We start from the raw sequence: 27,801 nt of genomic DNA on the forward strand, positions 1-27,801 counted from the left end.
GGAAAAAGAAAAAGTTAAAAAAAAAAAAAAAAAAACTATACTCACGTGCTGCTAAAATCCTTCCAGTCGACAAACATGACAAAACGTCAATCATTATATTCAAAACAAATAATGATAATAATAAAAAAAATCTTCGTCCTAAACCAATCATTCAATCCAGCGCACACTTCCTAGTTCCTTCCTTAGTCCGACAACAATAAACCAACCGTATTGGCAATCAATACAATAACGTCAGCACTTACGCTCCATGCACCAGATCCAGCTCTTTTTCTCCGTCTCAACCTGTTTTTTATCGTTGAAGTAAAGTACTACTTTCATATGTTCACGTGTTTAATTAAATGGCGTAATAGTCTTATAATTAGAGACAGTAATATTATGAATATAATCATTAAAATATTATTTTATACAATTAAATAAATATTAAATGTATAATAATTTATTGAGAGCAGATAAGGATACGTAAAGATTAATATTCTTTTTTTTTCATTTTTTATATTTATAGGCCCATTAAATTACTGATTTTCTTAGCAAATACATTATTAAATAGAAAAAGAAATCGCTTTTTACTTTTTCCTAAACATGCGCTTAATTCAAATCTGAGTGACTGACAATAAAATGCTGATAGGTCATTATCCTACAGAAGAGACGCCTTTTGTTGAAAAAAACATGGCTCTTCTTTTCTGCGTATGTTGAACGTAAAACAATTAGACGAATACGATAATCATCTTCCAAATTGTTAAAAAGCGATAACCTTTTCGACCGGCGCCGACGTAGTTTTTCTCCTCCAATATGGACTCCGAATCAGGTGACCTGCAAAAAACAGAGCTTCTCCTTGTTTGGTCGCCTAGAAAATCTAGAAGAAAAGGAAAATTCTGATTCCAAGTTGTTTCTGATTTTTGCAGTTATTGAGTTCCTCGGATGCGTTCCTTTGCTGCAGAAGTTACCCGGCTCCTCGCTCAAGAGAATTGCTGAATTGGTTGTCGTCAAACACTACGGTCAATTTCTTGAGTTTTCTGCAGATTAAAAATCAATAATCGAGAAAAATTGAAGTTATAATTGTTTAGTACTGAAAGAGTAAGCCTAATTTTTGTGATATCTTTTGCTGCAGATCGTGGAGAGCATGTTGTCCGCGAGGGCCAAAATGGCGATGGAGTTTACTTCGTGTGGGAAGGAGAGGTTTGCTTGCTTTCAATTTGATTGCAAAAGTGTTCTTCATTTTACATTTTTTTTTTCTAAAATGAATATTACATATTCTTAAAATCATACGCTTAATTGTATATGATCGTGGTTTTACAGGCGGAGGTTAGCGGTTCTGTTGATTCTGGTGCCGAAAATCGTACCGAGTTTCAATTGAAACGTTATGACTATTTTGGTTATGGTGAGAGGCTTTGTATTTTCTTTTTTCCAATTTAGGGCTCGTTCGTTTAGCTTATTCAAGTTCTCTTTGAGTTGAGAACTTGATTAAAAAGTTAATATATGTGGAAGAAAACATTGTAGGCGAAAAAGTTGAATTTGATTTTTTGTGAGAGAAAACACTCAAGTAAAAACTTGAGTTGTGATTCAAATTAGCAAAATAAACGGGACCTTATATTATTTGTTTCTTTTTAAGGAATATTTTGGCTTGATTTTCTGTTGCTTCAGATGTATGTTTATATGAGAATTTTTGTTGTTATTTTTCGATGTCGTGGATGAATCTCCTAATGTGGACTTACTTTTGCAGTTTCATCATCGTTTGCTCATCAAGCCGATGTGATTGCTTTATCTAAGGTACTCCGTACTCGTGATTGATGAGATGTGGTTGTGGTTTAAGATTGGAAGATTTACTTCTTAAGGTTTTGATGTTGATGTTAGTTGTGATTTTTTGATATGTCGTTTCTTTTTTTGCAGCTCACATGCTTGGTTTTACCTCTTGAACATTGTACTCTGCTGCAGCCAAAATCAATCTGGAGTGCCGATTCAACACTTGGGCAATGCTCTCTTGTTGAGAGTATACTGCATTTGGAGCCAATGGAAGTATGGTTTCTTTAATATTTGTGGAAGAGAGATCCAGTCTTATGCTTGGAAATAGATCCTTGATTTCAGTTGTAGAAAATCAGGGTATCCCGGATTCTAGGGGATTAGGGCTGATTAGATATTATTTGGTTTGACTTTATATTTTAAATTAGTTGAGATCTCCCATGAGATCCTCCTGATTTGATTTCTTTTCTTTTCCTAGAATAGTGAGATTTAGTTAGTCTTGAAAGCTGTATATATAGGGCTGTAACATACGCTTTCTAATTAATAAGAAAGTGTAGTGTTTTCCGGTTTCCTTCCTAAACCCTGCGCACATGGTATCAGAGCGGGACTTTAGTTGAGAGGAACGATGGTCAAAATGGCCATGACTAGAGCAAGCAGGGGCGATAGCTCTGAGGTTTCAAGCGGAACTTCTCAGCTGATCCCTACAATTGCTCCCACTACATTTACCGAAAATTCATCCCTCCAAATCACCTCACAAAAACTCAATAGCAAGAACTATTTTCAGTGGTCGCGCTCAGTTAAGTGGGTGATCTGTGGTCGAGGGAAGCTAGGATACATCGACGGCACAACCAAGAGGCCAAGCGAGGATGATCCGACATTCCAAACCTGGAATGCTCATAATTCAATTGTTATGGCATGGTTAATCAATTCAATGGAGGATGATATCGCCGAGACCTATATGTATTGTTCCACTGCGACTGAACTTTGGGATTCCTTGAATCTCGCCTTCTCTGATCTTGAGAATTCAGCCCAGACGTTTGAATTAAGGAACAAGGCTAGAAATCTTAAACAAGGAGATTTGGATGTAACACAATATTACAACTCATTGACAAGGCTTTGGAAAGAGATGGACATGCTCAATGATTGTAAGTGGTACTGTATGGAAGATAGTATGACTTACAGGAAGATGACGGACAAGGATCAAGTTTATGATTTTTTGGCCGGATTAAACAAGGAGTTGGATGAGGTTCGTGGACGCCTTCTCGGGATTCGGCCATTACCTGCGATCGGGAAGATTTTCTCTGAAGTTAGGAGAGAGGAAAGTCGGAAAAGAGTGATGCTTGGAGACTCCAAACCGCTGCCCACGACAGAAAATTCCGCATTGGCTGCCCGTGGTTCGGACACTTGGACAGATACTAAGGATTCCAGAAAAGGAGGAAATTTGTGGTGTGATCATTGCAAAAAACCACACCACACCCGAGACAACTGCTGGAAATTACATGGAAAACCAGAAAATTGGAAGGAAAATCGTGGAAACAACCGAGACTCAAAGGGGTTTCAAGCCACGACCGAAGGTGTAAAGGAGGAAAGCAACCGCATGAATGTGTCCCTCACTAAAGAACAAATGGAACAACTCTACAAGCTCCATTCTCTAGCACAACCCTCTAACACCAAGTCTCTAATAGCCCAGAAAGGTACCTTCTCGACTGCTCTCAGTAGTGTCTCCAGAGATCAAGAACCATGGATTGTTGACTCTGACGCAACAGATCATATGACAGGTTGTGCAAAACTTTTCTCCTCTTATGCTCCTAGTCCAGGAAATCTTAAAATCAAGATTGCCGATGGAACTCTCTCAACAATTGCAGGAGTTGGCAACATTAAAATAGACTCACACATATGTCTAAAAGATGTCCTCCATGTCCCAAAATTAACCTGCAATCTCCTTTCTATTAGCAAATTGACAAAGGATATTAATTGTGATGCGAATTTCTCACAATCTGTATGCATATTTCAGGACTTGACTTCGGGGAGGAAGATTGGCAGTGCTAAAGAACACGGGGGCTTGTACTACTTGGAGAAGGATGTTTCCGTGAATATACCTTCTCAACATGCTAGTTGTAATTCCTCATCTTTGTCTAGAAAACAAAAAAATAATGTTGTGGCACCATAGGCTAGGCCACCCTAGTTTTTCTTATTTAAAACATTTGTTTCCTACTTTGGTTTGCAATAAAGATTCCTTTCAATGTGAAATTTGTCAACTTGCAAAACACCAACGTTCTTCCTTTAATCCACATCCATATTAAGCGTCTAAACCTTTTTCATTAATTCATAGTGACATTTGGGGTGCATCAAGGGTTAAGAGTGTAACAGGAAAAAAATAGTTCATTACATTTATTGATGACCACACACGAATTTGTTGGGTATACCTCCTAAAAGAAAAATCTGAAGCTGCACAAACCTTCAAAAATTTCCATTCCATGGTTCAAAACCAATACAATAGCAATATCCAAATGATTCGTTCTGATAATGGAAGGGAATATTTTGAGACGATCCTAGGAGATTATTTCTTACAGAATGGGATAATACACCAAAGCTCTTGTGTTTCCACACCTCAACAAAATGGGATAGCTGAAAGAAAAAATAGACACTTACTTGAGGTAGCAAGGTCACTCATGTTCACTACAAATGTTCCTAAGTTTTTTTGGGGGGATGCAGTTCTCACTTCCTGTTATTTGATCAATCGTAAGCCTACCAGGGTTCTACAATTTCAAACCCCTCTGAATACCTTTCATGAATCCTATCCTCAAATTAGAAAATCCACATCCCTACCTTTTAAAATTTTTGGTTGCACCTCATTCGTCCATATTCATGACCCAACATGCAGCAAGCTAGATCCCAAAGCACTTAAGTGCATCTTTCTCGGTTACTCAACAACACAAAAAGGGTATAAGTGTTATAGTCCAGAAAGAGGAGATACTTTGTGTCTATGGATGTCACCTTTTTCGAAAATCAGCCTTATTATACCAAAAATCCTCTTCAGGGGGAGCAATCATCTAGTGAAGATAATTTTTGGGAAATAATAGCATATGATTATCCAACAAATCCCTTCACAAATCTGCCATTACCCCAAACATTACCTCAAGAGAGTCCGAACCTAACCTTCACCCAAGACCAAATTCCGCTGCCAAATTCACTCTCAAACCCACTTCCATATCAAAGTCTTTCCGAGCCCGAACCAATGGTGCCCTCAAACATTGAAACAAACCCAACGACAGGGGGAGAATTACAGGAGCAGGATCAAAAGGAATTGCTGGTATATTCACGGAAAAAGAATTCAAAAAGAGTGGAAAATCCCGTGATTCTTCAGCAGGGTCAAGACTCCAACCCGCCTTCAGGTACACAGCCTTTAAATCCTAGCTCAGAAACAAAAGATCTTGATGTTCCCATAGCAATGAGAAAAGGTGTCAAATCATGTACCCAATATCCAATATCTAATTTTGTCTCCTATGATCACTTGCCATCAAAATTTTGACATTTTGTAGCTAATCTTTCAGCCATGGAGGTTCCAAAAACCGTGCATGAGGCTTTGAAAATTCTAGAATGGAGAAAGGCAGTAATGGAGGAAATGAAGGCCCTAGAAAGAAATGATACATGGGAGGTGATAGAGAAACCCAAAGGAAAGAAATCGGTAGGATGTAAATGGGTGTTCACCATTAAATACAACTCGGATGGATCCATTGAACGCTACAAAGTCAGGTTAGTGGCAAAAGGCTTTACTCAAACCTATGGCGTCGATTATCAAGAAACATTTGCTGCCGTTGCCAAATTGAACACAATCCGAGTACTGTTATCCATGGCGGCAAACTTGGATTGGAAACTTCAGCAACTTGATGTTAAAAATGCATTCCTTAACGGAGATTTGGAGGAAGAAGTCTATATGGATTTACCACCTGGATTTGATGAAACCAGAGACAGAGAGGTTTGCAAGCTAAAAAAAATCTCTCTACGGACTCAAGCAGTCTCTGAGGACGTGGTTCGACAGATTCTCAAATGCAATCAAACAACTGGGATACAAACAGGCTCAAACGGATCACACCTTATTCCACAAACATAAGGATGGTAAGATTACAATCCTTATTGTTTATGTTGATGATATCATACTGACAAGAGATGGTGAGGTGGAGATGGAAGACTTAAAGAAGAAACTTGCAATTGAATTCGAGATCAAAGACTTAGGAGCTATGAGATATTTCCTTGGGATGGAAATTGCAAGAAACCGAAGTGGGATTTCTGTTTCCCAAAGAAAATACACCTTGGATCTTCTAAAGGAAACGAGAATGTTAGGATGTAAACTGGTTGACACACCAATGGATCCTAACATCAAGCTAGGAGGACAAGCGACCAGCAGCCCAGTGGATAAAGGAAGATATCAGCGTTTAGTTGGAAGACTTATCTATCTCTCTCATATGAAGCCAGATATAGCATATGCCGTTAGTGTTGTGAGTCAGTTCATGCAAGCACCATACGAGGAGCATATGGAAGCAGTATATCAGATTCTGTAATATCTCAAAGGGACTCCTGGAAGAGGTTTATTTTTCAAGAAAAATGAAGCAAGGAGTGTAGAAGCTTTCACAGATGCTAACTGAGCAGGTTCTATTAGTGATCGGAGGTCAACCTCAGGGTATTGCACCTTTGTGTGGGGTAACTTAGTAACTTGGAGAAGCAAGAAACAAACAGTGGTGGCTAGAAGTAGTGCAGAAGCAGAGTTTAGAGCAGTAGCACATGGAATTTGTGAACTTTTGTGGCTGAAAATGTTACTGGAGGAACTCAAAATCGTGTACAGTAAACCTTTAAAGATTTATTGTAATAACAAAGCTGCTATCCACATCTCTCACAACCCAGTTCAGCATGACCGAACTAAACATGTCGAAGTTGACCGGCACTTTATCAAAGAGAAGATTCAGGAAGGAATCATTTGCATGACTTATGTTTCCACTACAGACCAAGTAGCTGATTTGCTGACCAAGGGACTTGGAAGACCCATGTTCGAGAAATTAGTTGACAAGCTGGGAATGTTTAATGTTTTTAGTCCAGCTTGAGGGGGAGTGTAGAAAATCAGGGTATCCCGGATTCTAGGGGATTAGGGCTGATTAGATATTATTTGGTTTGACTTTATATTTTAAATTAGTTGAGATCTCCCACGAGATCCTCCTGATTTGATTTCTTTTCTTTTCCTAGAATAGTGAGATTTAGTTAGTCTTGAAAGCTATATATATAGGGCTGTAACATACGTTTTCTAATTAATAAGAAAGTGTAGTGTTTTCCGGTTTCTCTCCTAAACCCTGTGCACAGTTTTGTAGGCTCCTAAGAACTTCATTTTGAAACCCTTTTTCGTAACTTTTCGGAACCTTATTTAGTTATTGTGATTGCAACTGTAGAATTACAAATCATTAGCATGCCTCCATTGATGGTTTGCTACTCCCTATTGATTGGTGAATTCATTTTAATATGTCTGAAGCATGCCTCTGACTTTATGCACAGGAATTGTATTGAATTGCCATTTTGAAGATTGATAATTTGCTTTCTCCTTTATTTTTGATGTGAGGTTATTTGATGCCCTAACGTGACCATGTAAAAGATGTTAATTTTTGTACATGCTAAGATTCAATTGTGTGTTTGCTTTGAAGGTAAATATATTCAAGGGGATCACTTTGCCAGATGCACCAAAATTTGGAAAGGTTTTTGGAGGACAGTTAGTTGGACAGGCATGAAGAACGTAACTTTCTCTTTTTTTCTTTCGTTTTGTACCACTGCAATGTTCTATCAAATTTGTGGTTATTATACTGTAAAAAATGATTTAGAAGTATCATGATCCCTTGTATAAGCCATTTTGCCTAACTTACTTTCTCAATGTCTTAACGTTCTTTTTTATCGAAAAGGAGGGAAGGAGTATAAATGGTTCGTATGTTTGATTATGGTACTTGATTTTGATTGAGAAGTTATTTGAATAATGATAAGGGTGATAAACCGTTACTTAGAAAGGTTTATGTGAGGAGGGGAAATAAGGGGTGACGTGGAGTTAATAGAATTGTTAGTGTTAGTTAATTGAGTTTCTGTATAGTGCGGTGGGTGACATGTGGCTTAACGTGTGTAAGGTAGAGGGAGTTAGGAAATTACTGGAGTTGTAAAGGAAGACTTGGCTGAGGCTGAGCAAGGGGAGAGATAGTTTGTCAATAGCTTAGTCTGTAATTCATTTTGTTAATCAATAAAGATTCCATCTTTCATTCTTCTTGATTCGTTTCTGTGGGAGAATTACTCTGCTCTATCAAATAATTCCTGAGACAATGGAAAATGGATTGCTAAATCCTAACAATCTTCTCTTTTGTCATCCAACTATCACTTGATAGAAATTTGGATATGTGGTCGGGGGATCTTTGCCATCCTCCCCCTTGATAAGAAGTAGTATACAATCAAAGAAGTTATAAGAGTTGCAAAATTATAAAAGCGGAGCAGTAGAGGTAAAGAGAAAGCTATATCATGATGCTACACAATTCTTTTAACTAAAAGGATAGAAACTAGTTTTTAAATCTTTAGGGGATGCGTAAAGCTACTTCAGGTATCCTAGTTTCTTTCTTTCCAATCGAATTGCCTTCATCATAGCCATGACAGAGACCTTTGTTAACCTCCCTTTTTCTTTTTTTTTTGGTTCTGTTTTCATTTTCTGTTTGCAAATCATTTAAAAGGTATATCTCCATTTTTAACCATCATGTTTGTTAGATTGTTCATTTCCACTTTATAATATGTTCGGTGTACTTTACTCTCCATTTAGTCTCAAGTGCTATAGCCAGACGCAAATTTTGATGGAAATCATTTAATATGATCTGGCATTTGCAGGCACTGGCAGCAGCATCAAAGACTGTTGATTGTCTTAAGGTTGTCCATAGTTTGCATGTATATTTCCTTCTTGTTGGAGATTTTGATAGTAAGTACATTATTATCAGGCTTTCTCATGATAATTTTCTTTGTAGAGTTTAAATATTGTTTTATCTGTAGTTATTGTATTGCCTACATGATAGTGGATGCTATTATATAAAAGGTTACCTCTTGGAATTTAGTGCTGGAAATCCTTCTTTTTATCATTTGTTTTTTTATGAGCATGTTTTTATAATTTTCAATTTTATCTCTCAAGTAGGATCCTCCACTTGCAATTTATGGCTGGATGTATAATCTCTAGAACTTTAAGGAATTGTCATGAAGTCTTCTATTTTCGTGATCCATTATCCTTGTTTTGTGTGTATTTACTAAGATAAGATACAAAGAGAAGAGAGGTTGTAAAGCAGGTGACTCAATGACCGCGTGTAACATAGAATCTTAGAGATAATTATCTATCCTGTGTTGGTTAGTTGATTGCCAGAAATGTCCATTAATCAATTGTATGAGATGACCACGTAACCTAGCTGCTTCCTGTTCAATATTTGCGAACCTTTAAAGTTTGACCTGCATGAATGTATGGTATAAACATATTTTTTTCCCATTACGTTTCAATTGGCTTCCAATATCATTTTGCCAAAACATTACAAGTAAATTCAGAAACTCACTTATAGATGTACGTGAATTTACTTCTGCAGTTCCTATTATATATCAAGTAGACCGTTTACGTGATGGGAAAAGTTTCGCTACCCGAAGAGTAGATGCAATACAGAAAGGAAATGTCATCTTCACATTGCTTGCTTCATTTCAAGTATGTACTCTAATTGAAATTGTATTTGTTTTTAATTATATGGTTATGAATACATTCTCAGTGAGATTGTCCACAAAATTTGTCTTTATTTAGATAGGCTTAGGAGCAGGACTAATTAATTTGCATCATCGTGTTCACATTTGGAATATTCTAGCCGTTATAGAACTTGTGAGATTGTGGTACAATATAAGCTTGTACATGTCAAACATTATGATAGGAACCTGAAAAACCACTTAACCAAACAAGAATTTAAAACAAAAGGGAAACAACGTGAATAACCAGAAAAAGGGTCTGGATCCTATTATTGATGGGATCGGCTCAATCGAGCATTACAGCAAGAGCTCTCCTTCTACACCGGAGGAACAAAACGAAAGAAAACAAAGACAAAGAACGAGGGATTTCGAGGACCCTCCACCTCCCAATTCTGACCCAGTAGTCTCCACAGATTTTCTCGATATCCCCTCCTTCCTTGTTTCCTCCTCTTATATTCTTTCCCAAGCCAGCTTCTCTAATAGAATCCCCTAACAGAATTTGCCACCTCAGCACTGCCCTCCCCTGCCTTGACTTCCACCCCAGCTATGCCCTTTTTACCCCTTCTAGAATAAGTAAAGTTGATAGGAGGTCTAGGCGGGACCCTGTCAATACCCCTACCTGCCAACTCTTATGTTCACTTTTTGCCCTGGCTAACTTGCTATTAGATTGCAAGTTCATAACAATGTCTTCTTTCTTGGCTTATACATGCTATAATGCTAGCTGCAAATATCCTTCGAGAGCAACCTTGTCCTCAAGGTTGAGGTGGGGAAACTGTTGACGGATGTCATCGAGCGGTTCCCATGTAGCTTCCCAATCGGGCAAACCCTGCCAACACACCAGGACCTCCACGCGATCCCGACCGCCAAAGGGAATGGTACGAGCGCGTACAATGCCTGCAGGCTCCACAAGCAGCTCCAAGTCCTCCGAAAGTTGGGGAGGCAGAGGCTGACTTTTATACTTGCCCCCGCGAAACTTCTTCAACTGGGAGACATGGAAAACGGGATGGATACGAGCCGTGGCTGGAAGTTGGAGCCGATAAGCAACCTGTCCAATGCACTCCAAAACAGGGAAAGGCCGCTAAAAACGAGGAGAAAGTTTCTCATTCACCTTCCGCGCGGAGACTTCAAACGATATGGTTGGAGCTTGAGTAACGCAAGTTCACCTGGGGCAAAGATCACCTCACGACGACGAGCATCCGCCGACTTTTTAATTCGATTCTGAGCCACGAGCAAGTGTTCCTTGAGAGTGTCCAACATTTGATTGCGGAGTTGCAATTGAAGGTTCACATCTTCCACCACAGAAGGAGTGGCAGGCTGAACTGTCGGCACATCGTGGAAGCGGAGCAAGGTGGGTGGGTTCCGTCCATACACAATTTGGAATGGCGTTTGCGCAGTCGACGCGTTATAAGTTGTGTTAAACTTGAATTCTGCCCAAGGTAAGAACTGCACCCACTCTTTCGGTTTATCGGAAGCAAAACAGCGCAAGTAAGTCTCCAGGCACCGGTTAACGACCTCAGTTTGGCCGTCGGTTTCCGGGTGATACAAGGAACTGTGGTGCAGCCGAGTACCCTGCTATTTGAAGAGTTCCCGCCAAAATAAACTCATAAAGACAGGGTCACGATCACTTACTATGGAGCGAGGGATGCCGTGTAAGCGCACTATTTCCCGAATGAAGAGCTCCGCAACATGCTTGGCTGTAATGGGGTGAACAATTGGGCAGAAATGAGCATACTTTGTGAGGCGATCCACCACTACCAGAATTGTGTCCACACTTCTAACCCTCGGCAAACCTGAAATGAAGTCCATGGAGATGTCGTCCCAAACCTTATCTGGGATAGGCAGGGGCTGCAGCAATCCTGCCGGGGAGAGGGCTTCATATTTGGACTTTTGACATGTCTCGCAGTGAGCCACATAATCCTGGATCGTCTTTTTCATACCTGGCCAGAAAACGTTCGCAGCCACGCGCTTATAGGTGCGGAAGAATCCCGAGTGGCCCCCAATGACCGAGTCGTGGAATTCCTATAACAGCAGCGGAATCCAAGTGGATTGGCGTGGCAAAACGAGCCTGCCCCGGAAGCAAAGTAGACCATTCTGTAGGCTGTACCCGAGGGGAACTTCCTTGTGCAGCTGTAATTGCGCAACCAGGCAAGCACAAGTAACGTCCTCGAGCTGCTCAAGCCGGACCTTCTCCAAGTCAACAAGTCCCGGCATGGAGAAAGCCATCAGTTCCGGCGTAGGGGCCTCGTCACGGCAGGATAGGGCATCCGCAACCCGGTTGGAAGCGCCGGGTTTATATTGGACTTCAAAATCGTACTCCATCAATTTTGAAATCCAGCGGAGGTGCTCTGGAGGAAGGAGACGCTGATCCAGTAGAAAGCGCAGACTTTGTTGGTCCGTGCGGACCACAAAGTGGCGGCCAAGAAGATAGTGGCGCCACTTTTGGACTGCTAGGACAACGGCCATGAGTTCCTGTTCATATATGGACTTCAACCGCGAGGTAGGTGACAACACCTTGCTGAAATACGCTATTGGGCGGCCTTCTTGTAACAGGACAGCTCCAAGACCGGTCCCTGATACGTCCGTCTCGACCACGAACGTGTTGGAGAAGTCTGGCATGGCCAAGACCGGCAGAGTGGTCATGGCCACTTTCAATTTCTCAAAGGCGTGAGAGGCTGCGTCGGTCCATGTGAAAGCACCCTTCTTCAAGAGGTCCGTAAGTGGCCGCGCAAGGGCCCCGTACCCCTGTACAAACCTGCGATAGTAGCCGGTTAAGCCAAGAAATCCTCTAACTGCGCGGACGTTCTTGGGCTTCGGCCATGTGCGTATCGCAAGTATCTTGGTCGGGTCGGCCGAGACGCCATCATTGGAAATGACATGCCCGAGGTACTCCAACTGTGGCTGGCCGAAGACACTTTTTCCAATTGGCGACGAGTTGCTCCTTCCGCAGAATATCCAACACGGCAGTAAGGTGAGCCCTGTGTTCCTCCCAAGATCGACTATAAGCTAATATGTCATCAAAGAAAACGAGGACGAATTTACGCAAGTATGGGCGGAACACTGTGTTCATCAAAGATTGAAACATGGCCGGAGCGTTTGTCAACCCGAAGGGCATGACGAGGAACTCGTAATGCCCATCGTGTGTACGGAAGGCTGTTTTCTCCACATTGCCGTCGTGAACCCGGATTTGGTGGTATCCCGCTTTCAAGTCGAGCTTTGTAAATACTGCCGCCCCATGTAATTCATCCAAAAGCTCATCAATGATCGGAATGGGGAATTTGTCGGGCACTGTGAGCTGGTTTAGGGCGCAGTAGTCAACACAAAACCTCCAGCTTCCGTCCCGCTTCTTAACCAACAGAACAGGACTAGAATATGGACTGCTGCTCGACCGGATTATGCCGGAGGAGAGCATTTCTGAGACCAAGCGTTCGATTTCCCCTTTCTGGACATGGGGATAACGGTAGGGGCGGATGCTCGGTGCTATGGCCCCTTCCCTCAACACAATGCGGTGGTCCGCCGCTCGATGGGGTGGCAGACCGGTCGGTGAGGAGAAAACCTCCTCATAAATGGTCAAAACGTTAGCCAACTCGGGTGGGGGTAGCAGCTCCGGGACAGCCACCTCTTCTGCCGTGACTGCACTTAACTCGAGAAGTATGCCCAAATGTGTCGGTGTAAACTACCGAGATAAGGCCCGGAAACTCACCGGGGTGCAACTCAGGGACGGGTCCCCCTTCCATCATACCCAACCAGCCTTATCGAGGAACTTCAAGGTATACTTGGACCAATCGGCACGAACCTCACCTAAACGCCGAAGCCACGTTATACCCAAAACCACGTCGGCGCTTCCTAGCTCGAAAGGAAAAAAATCTTCCACAATACAGAAACCATGCACCCACAAGTGTACCCCCTTACATACCCCTTGCTGCCTAAAATTCATTCCATTTCCCACCTGCACCCCATAACTCCTTGTCTCAGCGCATGGCAGGGCCAACTCGTCCACCACCTTCTTGGACAGAAAACTATGCGATGCCCCACTGTCAATGAGGACTACCACCTCTCAGGAACCCAGTCGCCCAAGGACCTTCATGGTATTGGAGGAGGTGAAGCCTAGCAGGGAATTAAGGGACAAATCCGCCGCCTCGTCCGGTAACCCCACCGGTTGCTCTGCCTCCTCGTCCTTCGCGTCCTCCGTCTCCGACTCGTCCCCTGCCACCATGAGGACTTGCAGTTGTCGGTTCTTACATCGATGCCCCGGCCCAAACTTATCATCGCACCGAAAACAGAGCCCCTTGGCCCTCCGTGCTTGGATCTCGTCGTCGGAGAGACGTCGGAACCCAGAATCGCGGGTGACCGCCGACGCTTGAGCGAGCGCCGAGTCAGATTTTGCTCGGGGAAATGTTCCAGAATCCCTCGACACACTGGACTGAAGGGAGCTCTCAAAATAGGGGCCATTAATCTTAGCCTGGTCGGTAAAAGATTACCCTCGGCCCATTCCCTCCTGTTTCCACCCTCGGCCCATTTTTAGCTTCCTGAACTTATCTTGGGCCTCATTCCTATCTTCTATCTGCTGGGCTAAGTCCATTACCTCTTGTAAATTTATGAGCCTGTGCAATTTCACCTCGGCCTGTATATCTTCCCTCAACCCATTCAGGAAGGCTCCTCGGAAAATTGACTCCGGCACACCTCTCAAAGCTGCCGCCAGTGTCTCGAAGGAGTCCCGATACTCTGCAACCAGCCCCCTTTGTTTCAGCGACATCAGCCTCTCGGTGGGATCTCCTTCTCGGGCTCGGCTGAAACGATGTAGCAGGGCGGCCCTAAAGTCCCTCCAACCGACAAACGGCTCCTGAGTCTCCGCCCATTGGAACCACCCTAAAGCCCGCCCTTCTAAGCAAACGGACGCCGCCATCACTTTCTCCTCCTCCTCGACATCATTGATCACGAAATACCTCTCAGCCCTGAACAACCATCCGTAAAGGTCCTCACCATGAAAAATCGGGAGCTCGAGCTTCTTTCCCCAGTGTTCCCCTCTCCTCCGTCTCACCGGCGACTCTGGCCGAAACTCACGGCCACGCTCTCTCTCTCTCTTGCTGCTCCACGAGGATCAGGGCCACGCTCCCCCCCGAAGTGCTGTCCTAGGAGCGCCTCCATGCGTTGGGCCGCGTCCTGAACTCGGCCCACCCGATCCGTGAGGATCGTCATATCCTCCTGCAACCTTGGTACCGGATCGACCATCGCACCCAGAAGACGCACCGCCTCGTTGAGGTGCTCCACGCGTCTCTCCACGGCGTCCTCGCGATTCTCAGGCCGTGGTTCCATCGGACGGTTCGCCATGGATCGTCCTGCTCTGATACCAAGTTGATAGGAACCTGAAAAACCACTTAACCGAACAAGAATTTAAAACAAAAGGGAAACAGCGTGAATAACCAGAAAAAGGGTCTGGATCCTATTATTGATGGGATCGGCTCAATCGAGCATTACAGCAAGAGCTCTCCTTCTACACCGGAGGAACAAAACGAAAGAAAACAAAGAAAACAAAGACAAAGAACAAGGGATTTCGGGGACCCTCCACCTCCCAATTCTGACCCAGTAGTCTCCACAGATTTTCTCGATATCCCCTCCTTCCTTGTCTCCTCCTCTTATATTCTTTCCCAAGCCAGCTTCTTTAATAGAATCCCCTAACAGAATTTGCCACCTCAGCACTGCCCTCCCCTGCCTTGACTTCCACCCCAGCTATGCCCTTTTTACCCCTTCTAGAATAAGTAAAGTTGATAGGAGGTCTAGGCGGGACCCTATCACATTAACTGACTGCCAACTCTTATGTTCACTTTTTGCCCTGGCTAACTTGCTATTAGATTGCAAGTTCATAACAATGTCTTCTTTCTTGGCTTATACATGCTATAATGCTAGCTGCAAATATACTATTGCAACATCAAAACTTAAAAAGAAAAAAAAAATTCTATTAACATTTTCTTGAGTTGATTTTACAGAAAGAAGAACAGGGTTTTGACCATCAGGAAGCAACAATGCCATCTGTTCCTGATCCAGAGAAAGTAAGCTATAGCATTTGCTCATACTTTTTTTAACTGTTTATTATGTCTTTTTTTCATGTTTGAATTTCTTATTTTATTACAGCTTCTCAATTTGGAAGAGCTACGGGATAGACGGCTTACTGATCCTCTTCTTCCAAGGTGCATTTTTCTTTTTAATGATTCATTAATTTATGCTCATAAGTGATCGTTCTTGCTTTTGTGTTTACAAATAGATCATTTGTAGTTTTCTTGCACTACATTGTAACATTTTAAATCTTTGTTACCGTTGCTATAGATATTTGGTATTGAGGTCAACATTCTTCTACCACCCCTAAGGGAGCTATTAAATTTGAAGGGTTACAATTGTTTGATATCTTAAGAAGATGAATAAGATTCTTTAGAACTATTCTAACAAGTTATGATTTCGCATGCAACAGAAATATCCAATCTTGTCTCAAAGAGCGTGTATACTTTTTTAAGTAAATTATAACGTATAATCAATTTCCTTCGAGATACATGGCCAGAAAAACTTGCTATATATTTATTATTTATGAAGAATATCACTATATCTTTGAAAACTGTATTCTCACCTGCTAAAACTTCTATTTTCAGTAGTATTACAGGTTTTCAAAGGTCTCTGTGTTTTTCATTGATCTCTTGTATTCTGTTTTTCTTTATTCATACTTGGGATTGGTTTATGCAGGACTTATCGAAACAAGGTGGCAACTTCAGACTTTGTCCCATGGCCAATAGAGATACGTTTTTGTGAGCCTAGCAACCGAACGAATCAGAATAAATCTCCTCCAAGGTTTGTCTGCTTTATCTTGCTGTATAAATTCATCTGTGGCTGAAGCTCACACGTGGTTGTCATATAATGTAATAATATAAGGATTTTCCTTTTTTATTTATTTTTCGTTTTAAAACGGCATATATTTACTTATTCAACTAGCACTAGATGAAATGAACTGTATTCCAGCTTGAGGTACTGGTTTAGAGCGAAAGGAAAACTTTCAGATGATCAGGCCTTGCATAGGTATGCAACTCACTCTCAGCAGTGTCCATATTTTCATTTTTTTATTCTTTATCATTGTTTAGACAAAACAAACTTTAGTAACTGAAACGATGAATCCTGTGGTATTGATTCGTCAAATTTACACTTTCCCTTGCTTTATTCTTTCGTCTTTCTTATGTTGTCTTTATCAGAAAATGTTGGAAGCGTATAATGAATCTCACTTCTTACTATATTTTCGTTTGCATCTCTTAATTATTTTGGTGTGATTTCTTTGCAGATGTGTTGCAGCATACACATCAGATTTAATATTTCTTACAGTAAGTTTGAATCCACATCGTAAAAGCGGTTTGAAGACAAGTTCAGTGAGTTTGGACCACTCGTAAGTCTGTGCTCTAATTTATTTATTTATTTTAAAAACAGCGCTATAATTTACAGTACTATGAATGTTCATTGATTGTATTTGTCTAGTTAAAATTGAAAAAGCTCAAGCCTTTTCCCTTTCAGTTTAAATAATTTTTGGGCAATACTCATATAATCTTGTGTTTTTGGTAATTCCTTTTTCTTCAGGATGTGGTTCCATCGAAATCTGAAAGCTGATGATTGGATATTATTTGTGGTAAGATTCTAAAAGGTTCATTTTTTTTTTTTTGACGATTTTGAAAAAAATGCTAATACTTGTTGTGTTTAACAGATATCTAGTCCCAGTGCCTACAACGCTCGTGGTTTTGTTTTAGGCCAAATGTTCAATAGAAAAGGAGAGGTAAAGAGTTTACTTGATGTGTTCATAAATCAGCACAATAAGTGTTCTCGTGGCATCCTTTTCTATGATCCCTGTTCATCTCTTTACCTTTTATCTTCATTGTTTTCATCTCTTTACCTTTTATCTTTGTTAAGTTCGTGTGTCCATTGAAGCATGTTTTTATTGAGACATTGAGTTATGCGACTCTTTCTAACAGCTCGTCGTCTCGCTGACTCAAGAAGGCCTCCTCAGGGAGGTTAGAAAGCCAACCTCAGCTATTGGATCAAAGTTGTAAAGTAGTGCGCACATGATATTAAGCATAAGGAGCATTTTTTTGGCAATAAAAATCGCTGTTGTTGGTGCTCGAGGACAAAATGGCCAGAGTGAGTTAACATTCTTCATGAGTAGGGTTAATAATACTATTAATAATCCAAACCATTACTTATGGGTTGTCAAAAGTTTGCATGAATACTTTCTTCTTGCAGTGACAGTAAGAAGTAATGTATGTTTCACATTTGTAATTTTGATTTCTAAAAGTTTTTATTTCCTTTTCTTTTTCTAATTTATATTTAGATTACATCTCTTAGGAGTAGTGTAATATCTAAAAGTGAATGTTAATGGTCAAAGTGAGCAACTGCGCTAAAAGTTTTGGGACTTTTCTCTATAAGCACTCTCAGTGTGCATAGGCCGTTACACAAAATGACGTAAAGCGAGCTTGAAATAAAGTACAAACATCGGTAGAATAAGCAAGTTAACAAACGACTGAAAATTAAGCAAAACACAACACGATAAAGAAGGTGACAACGCCCTGCTCCAATGCCCGAGCTCTGCATCATTATCTTTTTTGTTGAGAAATCTTCTTACCTTCTTTCATTTTCAAGAAAAAAAAAATCTAAAATAATAATATTTTAACTAGAGGTAAAAACGAAAAAGAATATTAAATTTAATTATGACCCCATTTCATCTCTTTACCTTTATCTTCGTTGTTAAAGTTCTTGTCCCCATTGCTGCAAGTTTATGCCAAGACATTTGAGTTATGCGACTTTTTTTTAACAGCTTCTCGTCTCGCTGACTCAAGGCCTCCTCAGGAAGGCTAGGACGCCAAGCTCAGCTATCGCATCAAAGTTGTGAACTAGTATACACATGATATTAAGCAACCATAGTGAAGCATCTGTTGCCAATGATGTTTATGAAAGTGCTGAAGTGTTGTTGGTATCATAGGTCGATCTCGAAAAAGACGCTTTTTTCATAATTAGTATTTTTCGCATATGATTCATGAATCTCTATAATTAGTATTTTTCACTTATGATTCTAAGCAGAAGACAATTTTACCATTCAAACGTCATGACGAAAGAATGGTGTGTGTGTTTTGTGTTTGATAGAAGGTAAGAACAAAAGGATTGGTGTTGGAAAAAAAAAATTTTGGGTGGCGTAAAAAATTACTGCAAGAGGTCACATACGATCTGACGACATTTGTTTTTGGGAATGCTGGATATGTATAGATGTTAGTTTAGAGCTCATAATCATGAAATAATGAGGGTGATAGTATTCAACAATAAACCGTTAAATCTTCATCTGGTTAGGTTCACATATTACATCTTTCTAATATGATTATGTTGTGCTTTGATATTTAAAAACATGCAGTATCAACACAAAGATTCGGTAACAAAAATTTAGGAGAAAGAACAGAAAAACATCTTTACAATAATTAATTAAAGTAAATGCATGTTCTAAAAATATTGAGAGTAAATAACAGTTCATAGTAGATTTCCTTTGTAAATTATTTATTTACGTCTAATAAATATATTCGTATTTATTAAATTTGCTATTTATGTTATTTATTTCAAATATCTTAAAATATTAGTATTTATTTAGTTTCGTAAGAATATTATTTTCTACAATTTCTATAAAAATTATCTGATTATTATAATTATTTAATATGCAATATTAATAATTAAAATTTCAAATTTTGCACCACCAATCTCAAGGAAAAAAAACATAAAAAAAAAAAAAGAAAAGGAGACAAATAACCGCTTAGAGTACATGAGTCAAAATTTTTACCTTTTATTTTTTATTAGAACCCTTTTATATATAACTATATTAATCAAATGGGAGTAAAGAATATAAATCATGAGTTCACTAATACTCCTTAAAAAAAGGGATTTTTTTAAAATTTTTAATTTTATATTTTTAAAAAGAAATTATCCTTTGGCTTAAGGAGTGGGGACCATCTCTTCCAGAAATTATTAAGTTGGATTGAACGGTCAAAAAGTGTCGGTCACCAAAAATGGTCACCATCTCCTGTAATTTAGCATGCTCAATCCCATGCCAAAAAAATTTTAACGTGTAAAAACCTCCATCACAAATAACCGTTTTTTAACTAACCAATCCACTTTCCCAATCTTTTCTTCAACACTAGACTCTCATTCTTCACTTTTCTTCTTCACTCTGAAACTCTCTAACATGCCCTCTTCTTTGTCTCTCTCCTTCCAAACCCAAAATCCCAAATCCAATCCCCAGAAATGGCACATCCCACAAAACCAACATCTGCCTTTTCCCTTTCTTCCAACTTTACCCCCAAAACCTTTTCAAATTTACATCCAACCCTTCCCTCCAAACCCAACAAAACCTTCTACTTAAAAATCCTCTCCTCTTCAAACCCCACAAAATCTTCACCTTCTCCCGCCAAAAGCCTCATCTCGATCCTCCGCGTCGTACCCGACTGGGCCGACGGGGTCAAGGAGCGCGGGATGAAACAGAACCGGACCTTGTACAACCATGAGAAGTGGGTCCACCACCGGAGCTCCCTCCGCCACGTCCGGCACCTCCTGTCCAGCCTGTCCTCCCGGGTGATCCTCTCACTCGTGCCGCCCGTGATCGCCTTCACGTCGTTTGCCGCGGCCATCGCGGGCTACAACTACGCGGTTTTGGCGGACTGGTTGCCGGAGTTCTTCCCGGTCTTGAGGGCCTCGTCGCTGCCGTACCAGCTCACGGCACCGGCATTGGCGCTGCTGCTGGTGTTCAGAACAGAGGCGTCATATTCGCGGTTCGAGGAAGGGAGGAAGGCTTGGACTAAGGTGATTGCTGGGGCGAATGATTTCGCCGGGCAGGTGGTTGTAGGGGTCGGGAGTTCTTCCGGCGATGCGCCGATCAAGAAGGCTCTTTTGCAGTACATTATGGCATTTCCGGTTGCCCTTAAGGTCAGTCTCAATTCCTTTTTTTTTCTTTTTTTTTTTTTTGTGTTTTTTGTATTTTGGGATGAGTCTTTTGGCTTGGAATTAGTTGAGGAATACAAGGATGGACCTTAATCAAGTTTGATTCTTTTTTAAGGGTTTGGTTTATGATCTAGCTATATGGATCAAGGACATTGGAAGGTCAGCATAAGTGATATTATTGTTTCTTTATTATTATTTTTATTATTTTTATTTTATTTTTTTTTTTATTTTTTTGCTGATGTGATACTATTGTTTCTTAAGATATTAAGGAAAAGTTTTGGTTTATGAGAGATTTTAATGAAATTATCATAGGTGGAATTTTTTTATTATGTGTTAAATAAATAAATATAACTTTTTTAGGGTATCAATACAATTGAGATGGCATGGATTTACATCATTGTCAATATTTCAATACATTTCAATATAATTAAGTTCATTGGGTGTCAATTTGCATACTCTAAAATTTTGGTTAAATCCATTTTTTATCAGAATATTTTCTCATAATTTTTCCATGCTAAAGAACAGCCAATTTGTTTCCGTTCCATTTGCTGGAACTAGTACTTGACCAAATATACATTGGTGATGGTTGGTGATGTAAACTTCTTAATTGCAGTGTCATGTAATTTATGGCTCAGATGTTGCAGCAGATCTCAAAAACTTGCTTGAAGTAGATGATCTGGTGGTCGTTCTAAACTCGAAACACCGTCCCCGCTGCGTTATTCAGTTTATAAAACAAAGCCTAAAGATGCTGAAATTGGAAGAATCAAGGAGAAATATGTTGGTAATCTTTTCCTGTACTAGTTATGATGTCTCGTATTGAATAAATCGTTGAGAAAGGTTTTGTAACAATTCCGTGGCGTATTTTGTTGTTTCATCACTTTGAGGTTATATTGAGCAATAAAATCATTAGGGGTTGCATTTTCTGTAAGAAATTTTGATATAATCAAGTGTTAAGATAAATTTTTTTTCATATATTTTCAGTTGACGATCACTTATCAAACTCACATTACGCAGGAATCAAAAATCTCATGCTTTCATGAAGGAATTAGTGTTTGTGAACAACTCATAGGCACTCCGATCCCTCTCTCGTATACTCGCTTGACATCGAGGTTTCTCGTTCTCTGGCATCTAACTCTCCCTATCATACTATGGGATGAATGCCACTGGATTGTCGTTCCTGCTACTTTTATCAGTGCTGCCTCTTTGTTCTGCATAGAAGAAGTATGTTCCTTCTCTCTTGCCCTAGTGCATTTATGTCTCAAAATATGTTAGCTTTCTTTTCTTTACATTTAGTACCTTTAATGATCTTTTGTAAATCATGTAAAATACTAGACAGCGTGTCCTTTTGTTCTTTTCTCCAATTTAGCTATGAAACAGTCCGTAGCATTTTTGGAATTTCCTAATGTGCTAAACGTACTAGTTGATTTCATTAGGTTGGTGTTCTTATAGAGGAGCCATTTCCGATGCTGGCCCTCGACGAGCTCTGCAAATTGGTTCAAAAGAACATTCACGAAGCCACTGCGACCGAAAACCAAATTCAAAAGCTGCTTGATGCCAAAAGAAAGATAAAGTTTGAGCATCATTCATCAAATGGTCAGCCAAAATAGTAGTTAGATGGGAAACTTGGGTAAAATTATGGGCACTACTTCGCATTGTTGCGTACACGATTTTTGAATTTTGCACTCAGCTAGAACTTGTGATCATTTGTGCCCTTAGGCCTTAGCACTGAGAGATGTAAATATGCTACATTAACATTGTATATAAACAAGAAAATACCATGTATGAGAAAATTTATGTATATATACGTTTTATTTAACAAAATGGAAACCAAAAAAAGAGGACAAGAGGTGTCTGAGCCCGGGTTAGAACCGGGGACCTCTAGTGTGTGAGACTAGCGTGATAACCAACTATACCACCCAGACATTCTAAATGCTGATGCTAACTTTAGGTCATACAAAAATACTAATATTGTTCTTACGGGATAGAACCTCCTCCTCCTCCTCCCAGACATTCTAAATGCTGATGCTAACTTTAGGTCATACAAAAATATTAATATTGTTCTTACGGGATAGAATATCCTCCTCCTCCTCCTCCTGAATGTTCTATTCTATCAAACAAGACTTGTGTAGATAGCCAAATGATTGTTTCATATGCACGTAGAGAGAAATTAAACATTCATTAACAAAATATCAGATTCATAGAATGGCACAACTACAACAGGACATTGTTGACTTCTTTTTGAACTCCTCTTGGATGGTCTCTAGCTCAGAAATTATCTGCTCAAATGTAGGTCGGGAATCTGGATTCTTGTGCCAGCATTGTCGAAGAAGCCTGGCATGAAAAAATAAATGAAAATAATTAAATAAAAATAATTGTTACATTTGTCAAACATGTTTGTGTTATAAAATGTTAGCTATTGAAAAATACAACCATGGGAGGATAATTCGTTTCACTTTGAAGTGGAACTGTTGAGTAGCCATGAGACAATATTGTTAATGCCTTCTTAAAGTAATCTCTCTCAGAGTCATAACTCATGCTTATTTTAGCAGAGCCATTGTTTAAGAGCAATATAAGTAGAAACCAAGGAGAATACTTTCGTTTGTGTAATGACACAACAGTCAACACCATCTGTTCGTGCATAATCTTTCGGTTTTCCAAATCTACATAACAAAGTTCTATCTAACAAAAACTCACTCCTTAATCGGGTCGGGGAAAAGGGAAGACGAGAGAGGTGGTCGGTAATCTTCATATGCTCGCTTATCTGCAACACTTTCTGCGTCCTCTGCCAGATTTGATGGTTTTCCTTGAAACATCTAGGAAAAAACATAACCATATATGTCAATCTCAAAAACCTAAATTCAATAATTACGTGTAGAAGACTCTGAAAGATTAGTTATATATTACGACTTTTACTGACGTGAGAAATATTTCAAAGGAAAACAATGAAATCAACTGATTCTAGAGCTTCATTTAGATTTACCTCATACACTATCAGAGCAAATGAGAAGACATCAACAGCTTTCCCGTATAATTCGCGACGATAAACTTCAGGTGCCATGTAACGGTCTAGCAAATTATTTCATGAAGAAAAATTAGAGCAACTACCAAAAGCATCTTGATTATAGAAGTTTTAGTGAGACATCTCTTACATGAACCCGTTCTTCCAGTCATCTTATAACCTAGATCTTTCTCCTGATAAATCTTGCTTAGTCCAAAATCAGTAACCTTAAGCCTCCCAGCTTCATCTTGTAACACATTTCTGTAAGTCCCACATAATATAATTACAGTGCATCTAAAAGACCTCAAGACAAAAACACATGGCTTGATTCACAAGTTATTTAGTTAGTGCTAATATAGAGATCCAGATTGAAGTACCTTGGTGTCAAATCTCTGTGAATTATAGCATGTGGTTTATGGTGATGGAGATAGTTCATACCCCTGCAACGTTTCACGAGTGGAAGAATTAAGTTACGTAAAGATTGACCAAAAATAGAAAAAACTACAAATGAGATATACTAAAAGAGTGCCAAGACAAAGGAAAAAAACATCGTCAAAACTAAAACTAAATATACTCGAGTCTACTATACGCGTGAATTCCCACTAATAGAGATGACTTCGTTACACTTGGTACATATTGAGGCACCTTTACCAAGCTGTAATGGAATGTAATTTGAAAGGTAAAGTAGGAATACTGAGGGTAATTGATTCTCATTCCTGTGTTACTAAACTTAAGAATATAATTTGATGAGTTGAATATGTGTTTACATTTGCATTTTCCCAACTCATTATTTTGTGAGTTTTTAGGTGTTTTTAGGAGTTATTTATGTGTTTTCAATTTATTTTGTAGGTTTGTTTCAGTTGGGAGTCCATTGGTGATTTTTGGGAATTTTTGGAGCAAAATTGAAGAATGGGCGCTAAAGCTTTGTAAAGGGGCACCTAGGCTTCGAAGATAGAGGAAAAACAAGTTTTCCAGTACAACAAACCCGAGAGCAAAGCACCTAGGCGCCATAAAGTCGAGCCATGGCGCCAAAAACAAGTTCTCTAGTACTACAAACCCGAGAGCAAAGCGCCTAGGAGCCATAAAGTCGAGCCATGGCGCTACAGAGAAGAAAATCGTACATCGTAAATTTGCCGAGCAGCGCCATGGGGGCCCAGGGACAGAGCCATGGCACCACTTCGAATTTTTGAAGGCCTGTGTTATGACGCCGCAGCGCCATTGAAGCAGAACCACGGCGCCAGTTCGGGATTTTCATGTTTTAATCTCTAAATAATTACCAAAAGTGCCATTACGACCCCGAACCTATAAATAGGAATTTTTAGAGTCAATTAGGTCAGGCTGGGACTTAGAAACGAGAACGGAGAACTTTTCTACTGCAGATGAGAAGACGAATCAACCGGGAACGGAATTCTGCTTCAATTCGTCAAAATAGTTTCTCCTTCTTCTCTTCTCATGTTTAAGAATATTGTTAAGATGTTTTATCTTTTCATTATGTTCTAAGTTTCCTATTCTAGGGCTACGATGTAGCCGGATCATGATGTTTTGAATTATGTTATCATATCAATCGAAGAATTATTCATCCTAGTTGAGTTTTCATCACTGTTCTTAATGCTTCTAATTAATTGGCCACTAATTGGATGATTAGTTAATTCATAATGAAACCGGAAGGAGATTTATGTTTTTCGATCATTGTGTTGAATTCCATTGATTGCATGTAAGATAGGGATATACTTGCATGGTTGGTGTGGTTGCTACATGGAAATCCATAAAACTTAATGACTCTTTAATTGTTTGAAATTCACATTAGAATATAGTGGGTTAGCAATTAAGGGGATTTTTGATGTAACTCGGAAGGGAGCATTAATTTAGGGATTTTCGACTGTCAATTAAGGGGAATAATTTAAGATTGATTAGATAGATAATTCAAGGCGGAATGATTTGGTGAAATCGGAAACCCTAGAGCTTGTTATTATTGAATTTTGATAATTACTTAAATTGTTAATTAGATTGTTTAGTGTTATTTATATAAAAATTCTCACTTGCTTATTTCGTTCAAATAAAGTTAGTATTGATACAATTTCGGTAATTAATATTTTTCAGTCCTCGTGGGACGATACTCGTTTCTACGAACTTTACTACTTGATACGATAACGTGCACTTGCGTTTGCGAAAATTACGTAACATAATTCTTGTTAGTATAATTATTAAGATATACTTTTGCATAGTGAAGCAATCATTGGCTTATAATATGTCATTCATTCCCATTAACCGGGAGCTAATATCATGGTGGTGCTAGGATTGACATTTCCTTTCTCGTTCCTTATATTGTGTGGGCCCCATCAAATTACTATTCTTGATTTTATAAGTAAACACATGATTAAATAGAAAAGGGAAACACTTTCCTTTTCCTTTTCACATGAATTCATGTGAAGTAAACATGCCATTATAGAACAAATCTGTGTATATACGACTAGAGGGAAACGTGGCAATGTCTAAAAGGCACAAGAAATTGCAGTTTCTGTATCAAATTTTGTGTGTACTTACTTGTATATTGTATAAACTTTTGTGGCTTAGTACAAAGTCAATGAATAAGAAGCATAGTACAAAAAAGTAGAAGGGAACCTGGCAATATCTAAAGCATAAGAAACTGCTATTTGTTGGTCTAGTCTTCCTTTCTTTCTTAGTATGTCATACAAACTTCCCTGGCAAATTCACATAGGATAGAAAACCATAATTATGAATTTGAACAAAAAAGAAAATACTCTTATAATAAATCAATTCAGTGAAACTCACATTGCAAAGATACTCAGTGAGGAAGATCAATCGGTCAGAGTTGTTTAGAACACCAAGGAATTGCACTATGTTAGGGTGGCGTAACTTTTGCCACAAAGCCAGTTCTTTCATAAAAGTATCTCTGTAGTTAACAAATTTAGATTGTAGCATTTTCTTTTGGTAAGTAGCAAGAAACATAAACAAAAATTTTAACACTTAATACACCATACCTGTTACCTACTAATTAAGAAGATTAAATTAAATGCATTTGAAATCCTTGAAAATCATAGAATTCAAATTCTATCTTTATCGAACTACTAAAACTTAAAATTCCATCGATAATAGTACGTGACATAAAGACATATCTGTTAACTCCACAAGGTTAATACTATATATACTACGAAATATCACGGATAAGAAACTTACTTTACTTAAGGATTAGGATTTTATGAAATATCTTCAGATGAATAAACTTACTTTACTCTAGGATTTGATGCGAAAGAGGGACGAATTGTCTTTGCAGCGACTTCTGTACCACGCCAATTTACCAAATAAATTTCACCATAGGCTCCCTGCTATATCTCAATCACCAAGTATATGAAACATTTAAGCTTTTTTCGACAACAAAAAGAAAAATTAATTAAATTAAAAATGGGCTCAAGCTTCCTTCGCTTGCGAAATTACCTCTCCAATAAGTTTTGCTTCAATCATGTCCACCTCATTGTAATCAATTTCATAGCAAGGAAAGTGAGAGTCAACTCCCACCTAATTCAATAAAATACAAATTAGAAATGTGAAACTGACATAAGAAAGAAACATTTCATCATTACATGTAGTGAATAGAATCTGTGAATCACACAATAGTATGATCAAATGATTCTCCATTGGCACTATAATATGAGAACTGACAAACAATAAGCATTTTAATCTTAGACATACTATTAGCCGATTTCAATTATAGAAGCAGAACTAGATAGGCAATAAAGACTTTCTTTCAGAAGCTACACTTGAAAGTAAAATTACCGGATCTGTTCCACCGTGATCCTCCAATATCTTGCAAATCCCATCATGACCGAAGCTACGAGCGTCTGATAGTGGCTGTGCAATGCCAAACATTAAACATCATAAATTAGCAATGGAACGACAATGATATATCAATTCTTCTTAACTATAGTAGAAACACAAAAAAAAAGGTATTGTACACACAAATAAGGAGTGACCAATTCTTCTTCATGTCACAACTCTCAAAATCAAGTTTGTGCTCAAGAGAGTAAGGAATTGAATATCCTTTCCTCTAATTAGGAACTCACAGTGCGTCCCCAGCGGTCGATCGAGTTGACATCGGCGCCTTTCTCGAGAAGCAGAACAACGATTTCTAGGCAGCCTTCACAGGAGGCCAAGTGGAGAGCTGTTCTCTTGTCATAGTCAGCAAGATTTGGTTCCACACCTTTCTCTAACTCCTGTATAACCCCTGCTTTATCTCCTTTACTTGAACAATACAGAAGGCGATATGGCCCTTCTAAGTCGAT

At 39.3% G+C, this 27,801-nt stretch overlaps 3 protein-coding genes and 1 non-coding gene across 5 annotated transcripts; 2 read left to right on the plus strand and 2 right to left on the minus strand.

The window, feature by feature from the left end:
* Window positions 1-653: 653 nt before the first annotated feature.
* On the plus strand, window positions 654-18,740 carry LOC21400292 (acyl-CoA thioesterase 2). Of its 2 annotated transcripts, XR_002903063.1 has the most exons (18): window positions 654-805; window positions 903-995; window positions 1,109-1,176; window positions 1,297-1,378; window positions 1,721-1,767; window positions 1,888-2,013; window positions 7,425-7,502; window positions 8,632-8,719; window positions 9,366-9,478; window positions 15,495-15,557; window positions 15,640-15,695; window positions 16,240-16,344; window positions 16,513-16,569; window positions 16,826-16,927; window positions 17,116-17,164; window positions 17,240-17,308; window positions 17,505-17,670; window positions 18,344-18,740. XR_002903063.1 is itself a non-coding variant. In XM_024171929.1 (17 exons), exons 1-17 carry the CDS (start codon window positions 790-792, stop codon window positions 17,580-17,582), a joined length of 1,290 nt encoding a protein of 429 aa, XP_024027697.1. In that variant the 5' UTR covers window positions 654-789; the 3' UTR covers window positions 17,583-17,836. The 2 variants fall into 2 exon arrangements, 1 of the variants encoding a protein (XP_024027697.1); XM_024171929.1 differs by lacking the exon at window positions 18,344-18,740 and having other exon boundaries at window positions 17,505-17,836.
* Window positions 18,741-19,693: 953 nt separating this feature from the next.
* On the plus strand, window positions 19,694-22,594 carry LOC21400293 (UPF0187 protein At3g61320, chloroplastic). Its single transcript, XM_010107640.2, has 4 exons — window positions 19,694-20,487; window positions 21,116-21,283; window positions 21,517-21,723; window positions 21,936-22,594. The coding sequence occupies exons 1-4, from the start codon at window positions 19,810-19,812 to the stop codon at window positions 22,107-22,109; spliced, it is 1,227 nt and encodes a 408-aa protein (XP_010105942.1). The 5' UTR covers window positions 19,694-19,809; the 3' UTR covers window positions 22,110-22,594.
* On the minus strand, window positions 22,351-22,424 carry TRNAV-CAC. Its single transcript has one exon. It is a non-coding gene; the product is annotated as a tRNA-Val (tRNA).
* Window positions 22,595-22,669: 75 nt separating the features above from the next.
* On the minus strand, window positions 22,670-27,793 carry LOC21400294 (integrin-linked protein kinase 1). The gene is made up of 11 exons (XM_024171927.1): window positions 27,583-27,793; window positions 27,296-27,370; window positions 26,957-27,037; window positions 26,750-26,844; window positions 26,294-26,414; window positions 26,123-26,202; window positions 23,878-23,940; window positions 23,652-23,761; window positions 23,483-23,568; window positions 23,197-23,315; window positions 22,670-22,833 (listed from the first exon to the last, which is right to left on the minus strand). Exons 3-11 carry the CDS (start codon window positions 26,981-26,983, stop codon window positions 22,698-22,700), a joined length of 837 nt encoding a protein of 278 aa, XP_024027695.1. The 5' UTR covers window positions 26,984-27,037; window positions 27,296-27,370; window positions 27,583-27,793; the 3' UTR covers window positions 22,670-22,697.
* Between the last annotated feature and the right edge of the window lie 8 nt (window positions 27,794-27,801).

The sequence above is a fragment of the Morus notabilis genome, unplaced genomic scaffold (genome assembly GCF_000414095.1).
Source record: "Morus notabilis unplaced genomic scaffold, ASM41409v2 Scaffold902, whole genome shotgun sequence".
NCBI classification, from domain to species: domain Eukaryota; kingdom Viridiplantae; phylum Streptophyta; class Magnoliopsida; order Rosales; family Moraceae; genus Morus; species Morus notabilis.